This window comes from Carcharhinus amblyrhynchos, chromosome 7 (genome assembly GCF_965287045.1).
Source record: "Carcharhinus amblyrhynchos chromosome 7, sCarAmb.v2.hapA, whole genome shotgun sequence".
NCBI classification, from domain to species: Eukaryota; Metazoa; Chordata; class Chondrichthyes; order Carcharhiniformes; family Carcharhinidae; genus Carcharhinus; species Carcharhinus amblyrhynchos.
This window is the reverse complement of record NC_137330.1, coordinates 58,375,712-58,385,517: the sequence shown is the minus strand read 5'-3', so window position 1 is coordinate 58,385,517 and position 9,806 is coordinate 58,375,712. Positions and strand designations below refer to the sequence as shown.

The 9,806-nt window shown below is 39.6% G+C and overlaps 1 protein-coding gene across 1 annotated transcript; it reads right to left on the bottom strand.

The window, feature by feature from the left end:
- Positions 1-1,119: 1,119 nt before the first annotated feature.
- LOC145345466 (uncharacterized) lies at positions 1,120-5,643 on the bottom strand. Its single transcript, XM_080193284.1, has 3 exons — positions 5,552-5,643; positions 4,451-4,720; positions 1,120-2,318 (listed from the first exon to the last, which is right to left on the bottom strand). Exon 3 carries the CDS (start codon positions 2,275-2,277, stop codon positions 1,528-1,530), a length of 750 nt encoding a protein of 249 aa, XP_080049410.1. The 5' UTR covers positions 2,278-2,318; positions 4,451-4,720; positions 5,552-5,643; the 3' UTR covers positions 1,120-1,527.
- Between the last annotated feature and the right edge of the window lie 4,163 nt (positions 5,644-9,806).

The following is a 9,806-nucleotide window of genomic DNA, read 5'->3' as shown; positions in this document are numbered from 1 at the left end:
CCTTTTTGCACAGAATGCAAAAGGCTCCATATAAAACCAAGCCCATGTGTGGTAGTGTTGGTATTTCAGTTTTTTGAGATTTTTTGGCATTGAAAGACTGAAAGTGTTTATAAAGAAACAAAAAATGAACTGGAAATTCAAATCATTTACAAATATTCAGCAGAATAAGATTATGAAAGAGAGTGTGATAAGAATGGCTTTATTTATACAATGCAATATCTTGTACTTAAATATCCAAACAGCTTCACTCATTATTTTTGAAACATGGTTAGATAGTAAAGCAATGTCACAGGTGTTACAATGAAAACAGTTAGTGAATTCAGCAAACAAGACACCTAAATGATCTGTACCAGAGACTCTGGATGTTTGTGCACTGAGTTGGTGCAGACAAAAATTAACAAGTGTAACCCAATTACTGACTGAGTGCAGAAAAAACTTGGAGGTTGTGAGGCTGAAATAGGAAAGTGAGTGGAAACTTAAAACTTTACTGTGGCTGGAATTTTCCAGCCTTTCAAGCTGGCGGGATCTTCTGGTTCTGCCAATGTGAATGAAGATTTCAGTGCCTCGCCATGGAGGGAGTGGGGCGGTGACTCTGTTTCTGAGGTACTGGTAACTAGACCAAAGGTGGATGAGGGGCAGTAGGGTTGGGGGTGAAAGTGGAAGAAGGTATGATTACTGGTTTTGGGTGGGAGAGAGAGGGGCTGATTATAAAATATATTGTGGGAGGGGCACAGGCTTAGAATGATTGCTGTGGAGTGTTTATGGAGTTGGGAGGGGAAGGGGGCTGGATTGAGTGTTTTGGCAATGGGAAATATAGAGTATCTGGCTGAAACATATGCAGAGTACGAACAGTTTTTTAAAGTACCTTAAAGTCACAGATGTTCATATTTATAATATACAAGCTTTCATAATTGTCAACAGAATGTTACTATTCTGCTACTTTGCTGTTTTTTTGCTGCTGTTTGGACTCACGCTAATTTTCAAGTGTTAAAATGGGGTCACATTGGAAAATAATTTGGTAAGCAGTGATCCATGCAGGTTGGCACGTCACATTGAAATTAATTGCAACCATTCCAAAACTAGTAATTCATGATTCAATTCCCAAAATAGCAAACCCTGAATGAATTGGTGCAAAATAAAAGGTACACCAAGAGATCCGACAACGCATTAAAGATTTTCTATTATGCTACCATCTAATGCCATTATATTTGCATCCCTAATAGATAATGATTGACAAGAGCCAAATTTGTAAAGGTCACCAGGTTTCAAATATGTATTAGTAGTATTGCAGTATGTTATGATATGCCCAGTAATTTTCATCTATCCTTATCTAAAATTGAGTAGAGGTTAGCAATCTCTCTTTGTAGAATACCTGAGAGAACAAAACTAAATAACAGTTTTGGAATATACAACATATCTGAGAGCGCCTGAAAAGAGTAAATATATCAGATGCCATTGTTAAATGAGAATTCCTTATTTGTATATCCAAAATATGCCCTATATATACACAACTTATTTATAGGCATGTTATTTCACATTTTTGTCCAATGACTTTAGAAAGTCATTTACTTTCTCTTTCATTTTCTCATCCAAGAATTTCCTGAACTTCTCTTGTTCTTGTAAACGGTCAAGTTTCTGCCTTTCCATTTCCTTCTGATAAATATTGTCAATGCTGGCCAAACGACGTAATTCTTTGTGCGTCAAACACTGGAGCTCACTGCCATCTGAAATTCTCCCCCCGAGAGATTTGGACCTCCTGAAGCCAGAAGGCCTTGAAGAGCCATTACTGGACCCCGTTTTCTTCATGTATTGATTTGTAGGAAATCTTCCATCTAATTCATCTTGAAGGAAAGAATTAGGACTGGTTCTCCCATCTAATCCAGCCCAGGTACTCAACAAGCTTGCTCGTCGCTCTCTAGGTTGTAAATTACTATCTGTTGACGGAGGAGCCGTTTTAGTTCTGCCAAGAAACAAAGGATTCCTTCCTTTTGCCAACAATTCATCATTTAATTTACTCTCAGCTTTGTCTCCCTTACTGAAACTCTTTATTTGCCTAATTATATCATCTAATTTAAATTTTCGGAGTACTTGTTTTTGGCTTAACAGATTCTGAAGGTCGTCTGATACAGTTGTACTTTCTTGCTGTAATGTTGAGAGGACAATACGATGGCCATGGTACAGATGGTCCAGTCTATTGTATAAAAGCACATCTTCTTTCTTGTTTTTCAAATGTGCATCCACTGTCAGCATTACTGAGTCTTTTGTCAACTTGCTCATGACTGTACGATTAGGTAGTTTGTTGTCCCCCAACACACCTGCTGAAGTATTTGACACCAAGTATTAGTAAATTTGTTAAAATCAGAATGAAAATGCACCTGTTCAGAACTGAACCTCTTCAACTCATCGTCTGTATTTTAAGTTCTCAGTGCACCTAAGATACGGAGCAATGAGATAATTATTGACATTGTGAAGAACCCTCAGATCAAATAATGGATGGACTAAATGTAGTTTAGAGCTATCTATTACCGTTTCAACAATTACCTTATCAATCCCAATTTTGGAAGCCAAGAGTTAAGTGTGTTATTTTGTAGACACTTGTCAATGTGACTGATAGCATAATTATTGACATACATGGCTTGCACTGAATTCATTAACAACCAGGCTGAGACCACTCCAATCTCATCTAAGGACCTTTACAGTTAAGACAGGCAAGAAGATTTTAAACAACTAAGTCAGGTAAGGATATAACCCTAAGCTCTAAAAATAAAGAAAGTAGGCTGCTGGAGGTGGGAATTTAAGATGGTAGGATGTTCAAGTCCAGCCAAGGTTGAGAGCAGACGCAGATGTGACTTGAAAATACTGGCACAAGCCATTTTCCCAATACCATTGTTGTCACTGGCCATTTTGGCCAAAGTGAGTTCAGGTCTGGTAAGATTAGCTGCCCCCACAAGGTGGGTGGCTAGACAAGAACATTAAGGCCAGAATTTTATCGTCCTGCCTGCCACGAGAATCAGAGCGGGTGAGGGGTGGACCATGGAAAGATTTGTTGGCCTCAGATGGGATTTTAAGGTTTTGGGACAAGCAAGGCAGTAAATCCCACCCTCTGAGTCTTGCAAAGCACTGACAAAAAAGGCCAACTGCTGAAAGCAGACCCACCAGTATTTCTGCTTCTTGCCTGCGAGGTGATGGAGCAAACTGTTATCCTTTACAGGAATCCCACCGCCCCCTTCCCCAATCACAACTACAGCAATGGCCTGGCTCCTTTTTCTGCTTAATTAAAGTGGCAAGGAATGTAACTCCATGTTGAAATGCCTCCTTGGATACTTACCATCCATTGCAGGCTGGAGGATATCTAATTGGCTCTCCAGTTTTAAGAGCTAGCTCAACTCTTTACTTGGACATGGAACCTGTCTCCATGCCAATTTGTGAAATCCCTCCCCATAATTACCCTTATTTACCACACCCCCAACCCTCAGAGGTGGGTTTATGGTATGGCAACAATCCCAAATCCCCTAGAGTGAAACTTCAGTCTGCATTACAGGACAGAAGGAGGCCATTTGATTCAAAAGGTTTTCTGTAGAGTAATCCAATTAGTTTCATTTTCCCGGCCCATCCCTGTAGCCCTACAAATTCAGAAGCTTTTAATATTACTATCTCCTTCAGATAGTTTTAACTCCCAGATCCAATTAATTAACTTAAACAATGTAGAACATACAATCAGTTAAATTCGATATATATTTCATCAAATTAGCTTACTTTGCTTTTCTACTAATTAATCTTATACTATAGGTTGATTCTCAGGAATCTCTGGTTTCCTTCCACAGTGACTGACATTCTAAAGGTATTTTCTTTTTAAAATGCATAAAGTTAATGGTAAAAATGATTTAACAATTGTAGTAACAGAGGAGGAAATCAAAGCCACAATTAAAGTTGGTTGGAAAAGAGCAAACTGCAGAGAAATGAGAGGTCTTAGTCCGGACAAATTGGAGGGAAAAGTTGTGTAATGATGTGAAACATCTATATGTGAGATTGATATAGAATATTTTAGAAAATTCCTGAAGCTGCTTCTGAAATCGGGGATGAACAGTCAGGGCTAAAAATAAAAAAAATTATATTACAAATGTTGGTACATATTAATATATCTAACAGGGGCATAGTGGTTAGCACCGCTGCCTCAGCGCCAGGAACCCAAGTTCGATTTCCGGCTTGGGTCACTATCTGTGAGAAGTCTACACATTCACCCGTGTCTGCGTGGGTTGCCTCTGGGTGCTACAGTTTCTTCCCACAATCCAAAAGATGTGCTGGTTAGGTGTACTGACTGTGTTAAATTCTCCTTCTGTGTACCTGAACAGGTTCCAGAGTGTGGCAGAGGGAATTTTTCGCAGTAACTTCATTGCAGTGTTAATGTAAATCTACTTGTGACACTAATAAATAAAGTTTAAACGTTTACCTGTTGACTCAGCCCAGATGGCACTTTTTGATATGATGTGACTGTTAAATTGCTTTGTCCTCCCGTCCTGTTCACAGTTTCACACAGAGAGAGCAAGAGACCACTGCTATGCCCTGGCTTCGCTCTTTCTGACTAGTCTTGTTGCTGGTCTCACTCTCCCTGTTCGTTCTGCTCCCAGCCTCATTCTCTTGGGCTTGAATCTCTAATGCAATCTCAAAGGTGATCATCTAGTTGAAATAAAATATCTCCATGAACAGAACATTTTTCCGCCTGTATTGAATAAAACAATCACTGAAAATTTAGTTGCAATAATTGGCAATTGCAGACGCATTAAAATAACCAAAACTCATTAGTTTCACAATGATCAAAAATTTTAAAATTCCAACACCGAGGGTTGTTCTAGTTAAAAAGTTGCTGTGTTACGTCAAAGTGGCATAGTGGCTTGGAGACTGAGTACAATCCAAAGTTTAGCTGTTGCTTACAACCACCTGTATTTATAATGCACTTTTGACACACAAAACATTGGAGGTATTACAAAGGTTGGGGGAGGGACACTGTGGGAACAAATGATATCGACCAATAATTAGAAATGTTAAGAGTTAAGAGAAGTGTTGAGCAAAAAAAATTGTTTTGAAGATATTTTCAAGACAGTGATTGTAAATTGCACTTGAACAAACCAGTTAAAATAAGTTATAGCCCAACATATAGATATACAAAAAGGAAATCTAATTTGGACAGAAGGGACAGATTGCAACAACTGAAGATTGATATGATCCCTCCTTTAATTCCAGAGATCCAACATCAATTAATTAAAATCTTGTTCTTCTGAGTCAGTAGATCATTGTTCCAAATCACTGTCCTTGAGACAGAGGAGGAGGAACAGTCATCCACATTTAGGCATCAGAATAATCTCTTGCATTTAGATGTTCTCCGTAGATTTGCATCGTATAAATAAATGAAAGGCATGTCAAATGCTCTGCGTTTGCACCGTGGGTTCTTCCAAACGTAGGAACTACATTCCAGAATATTTTCTAATACCACAGAAACTCACATTTTTGTTAATTTTATAAGTTAACTTACAAAAACAAAATGTTTTCTTACCTTCAATAGACAATTTTTCTGCTTTTTAATAAGTTGCTCCCCTAAATAATACTTTTTTAGACTGTTTGTTTCACTTCCAAACTATGAATGTATGTAGACCACGAGTGCTTCTGTAAACGGAAGAAACTCAAATCCTTTACTAAATTAACCTTTTGACTTCATTTAATCCTTGACTACCTATGTTCATAAGATCCCACAACACCAGTAATGTTGAATCAGTCTATGACACTGACTGGACAACTAAATTAAGTTTCATCTCCAAGCTATTTATTTTTCAGTTTTACAACCAAGTTTGATTAATAAAGATAATTTAGTACAATGCAAAATCTTTATTTGCCCTCAAAGGACTAACAATGTGTTGATGTTTTTTATTTCAATTTGATGCTATAGCAACACAGCACTATCCATTACATTTCATTTACTGACTTGATTTACATAATGTTTAATCTCACATTGCTGGTGTTGAATAACTTTTTTTAACAATAAAAAGCAAATCCTTAACTGAAATCAAATACACCCAATTTTCTTTGTCCAGCTTATTGATTTTCATCACTTTTGCCGACATGAATGGAATGGCAAAAAATGTAAGGCATTGAATTCATGCTTGGTTACCACATTTGGACTACAAGTAGTTCCATAACACATGATTATGCGCAAGGTGATATTATTTCTGGCCAGTGGTGTGAATTACCATTGCATTAATATGAATGGAAGATTGCAAAAGCCCCTGACAAGGGGCAGGTTTGAATGGCCAGATAATATTTCTCTAATTCCATACTTCCTTATCGTAAAAAAGCAGCATTAGGGAATCATCATAAAATCCCTATGGTGCAAAAGGCGGCCATTTGGCCCATTGAGTCTGCGCCAACTACAATCCCATCCAAGCCTGATGCCCATAGCCCCATTTATTTACCCTGCTAGTCCCTCTGACACTATTTATATTATTCATATGAATACATTTTTTTGCAATATGTCCACTCAAAATGATGCCAATGTAATAGTATAATGATACAAATTTTTCTTTCCTCTTTTTTAATCTCTGAGCTCCTTTGCTGAAAGATCAGTCTATTGTTATGAGTAGCATTCCTCTGGTATTTGTTCAGTCAGCGTAGACAGAGATCTCCCACTGCAACAGTGGCAAGTATACCTTGAATACTTTGTTTATGCTGTTTCTCGAGGACTACCATAAATCAAAGTTAAAATTTATTCATTAATCACAAGTAGGCTTACATTAACACTGCAAAGAAGTTACTGTGAAAACCTGAGCTGCCACACTCCGGCCGGCTTCAGGTCGGATACACTGAGGAAGAATTTAGCATGGCCAATACATCTAACCAGCACAACTTTCAGACTGTGGGAGGAAACCAGGGCACCTGAAGGAAACATCAGCAGACACAGGGAGAACATGCAGACTCCGCACAGACAGTGACCCAACCAGGAATCAAACCTAGGTCCCTGGTACCGTGAGATAGCAATGCTAACCACCATACTGCCCATGGAAGGCTCACAAAAATTGTTACTGAGTATGTTAATATACAACATCTAGAAATCTGATCCTGCCTTCTTCCAATGCCAATGCAAAGCATTCTTTCCAGAAGTGGGTCCTAGGATAAAAATCAGAAACCTTATTTTTTCCCTCCCTACAGACCAATGCCAATTGTACACCTCCACTGGCGGCTAACATACAGGTCATGATACTTTTGTTATTATTCACTTCCTTATAGAATAGAGCATGCAGAAGTAAGCAACACAATATAATGCTGTGTTTTTCAGGATAAACCCTCCAATTATATGAAGGTATATGGAGCTGGGGGATAGATTTCCATCTTATCAAATAACAAAAAAAAACACAAATCTTCCACGTAAACTAAGTTTAAGCTAAGTTAACTGATCTAATTGGACTGGTGCTAAGGACATTGTGATTAGCCACAATGATTTAAACTTTTCAGTTTATTCTTTAAGTCCTAATACCATAGCCAAAAATGGGTACTGATTTTGGTGGGCTGTGGGACCCTTGGATGGCATGTTGCTAGCAGTTGCAAATTAATAGGCCACTGTCAGGATCGCTGACTAATTGAGAACAATGACCTGTCCTCTAGAGTTGCTGGCCCAATCAGAGAGCAAACAGCTCAGAAGTCTCAGCAGTGTCACTCCTTCTGGTGGTCATTGCTAAAGTTCAAGTTCAGGGATGACAGTGCTTCAGTGGTAAGGTGTCCAAGAAGAGCAGCTAGCATGAAGGCCCTAATGACTGGGGGAGAGGTTATAGTGCGCGGGTGGTGGCACTGCTATAGGAGTGAGCATTGCCATGGGGGGGCCCCTCTATGGGCCATGATGTGCCCATGAAGAAGGCTCCACCTTGCAACCAACAAAGAGACCAGAAGGGTTTTCCAGGCAGCCTCCCCACATGGCAGCAGGCCTTCCTGATACGGGCAAAATACCAAAAGGTGCAGGAAGTGGTCATAGTTGGGCTATTAAATGGCTCAATTGCCCATCTGATGGGCAGCTATACCACTAGGTTTTCTCCTCTGATAGCATGCTATGGTGCCATCCCCACAATACTTCCAGCCCAAATCCAATGGCCTACTGTTTCTAGGCTAGGGAACTAAAACCAACCACAGTTACCACTTTAGTTGTCACTGGTGAAAAGTTTGCAATTTTGATTAGTCAATTGAGTTAAACTGATGCTCTTGTTGGGTTGGATCATGGATCAAAAACCAACCCTGGAAATATTTAAATACTATTTCTTACTTTTGAACAGGACTGTTCTGCTGAACAAAGACAATTAAGATGGTTGACCTTCAGTCTGAAAATTATCTCCAATGGTCTCCACAACAAAAGAATTTTCAGTTCTGGGAATGTCATACTTTGCCTAAGTTGATTCTAATATACCATTGGGATTGTACAGACCAATTTCAAAGACAGCAGCAGGAGTTCTATTTGCATTTAAGAAGCCAACCTTGTTAGTGGAGTCTATGGGCCTGCTGAGGCAATGGCTTCCCAAACACCAGACCCTCAACATGAATGGCACCCCCACCACATAATGGCTGAGACATTATCAGTCCTAAAAACAAAGTTAAACTCCAGGCACTTGATAAACATGCTTTGTTGAAGTCACTGTGGAGAAGGGAGATCACATGACACAAGACGTTGACCTTTTGAGCAGCTTAATATTACCTTTCTGAGTTGTGTAGCCAGTTTGCTGTTTAACATCCAACTGGGAGGTCACATAGAAGCAAACTCTGCCCAGGTTGGTACACCAGCCCATCTAAACTGACGCTACTGGAAGATTTAGCACTGTCCCCTACAGAACTGATGCAACTGCTGCGTCTCCATCTTTCTGCACCAACATCACCTGAAAAAGTAAATCTTACAATACTGGTCTCCAGCCAGCAGAACATCAAATGTCTACATGAAAGGCTTCCTCATTGGGTCCTGACTTTCAGACTCTGGAACTCTGAACTGATATTCATTTTCTTTATGGTTGTTGTATTACAAACACTCCTTTCCTCTAACCCTTGCTCTTCTAACTCTGCTTTTCATGAAAATAAACTAATCTGAGTTAATCCTAATTTGAGTTTGCTGTGAGATTATTAGTAAAATTAGATCATACAAAAGCTGAGGGGTTGGAAAAATATACCAACACATGTTCTTAACAAAAAAATTCAAAATACCTTCTGTTTACAGACAGGGGGTAAGAAGAAAACATAAGAACATAAGGACATAAGGATATAAGGACATAAGAAATAGGAGCAGGAGTAGGCCATCTAGCCCTTCGAGCCTGCCCCGCCATTCAGTAAGATCATGGCTGATCTGTCGTGGCTCAGTTCCACATTCCCGCTCTCTCCCCATAACCCTTAATCCCATCGCTTATCAAAAACCCATCAACCCATGTCTTAAAAATATTTAGTGAGGCAGCACCTCAATGGGCAGAGAATTCCAGAGATTCACCACCCTTTGAGTGAAGAAGTTCCTCCTCAACTCCGTTCTAAACCGCACCCCCCTTTATCTTGAGGCTGTGCCCCCTAGTCCTACTGTCCTTTCTGAGCGGGAAGAGTCTCTCCACCTCTATCCTATCCATCCCATTCATCATCTTATGTGTCTCAATGAGATCTCCCCTCATTCTTCTAAACTCTAACGAGTACAAGCCTAGTTTATTCAGCCTCTCCTCATAGCTCAACCCCCTCCACTCCGATATCAGCCTAGTAAACCTCCTCTGCACTCCCTCCAAGGCCAAAATATCCTTGCGTAAGTACGG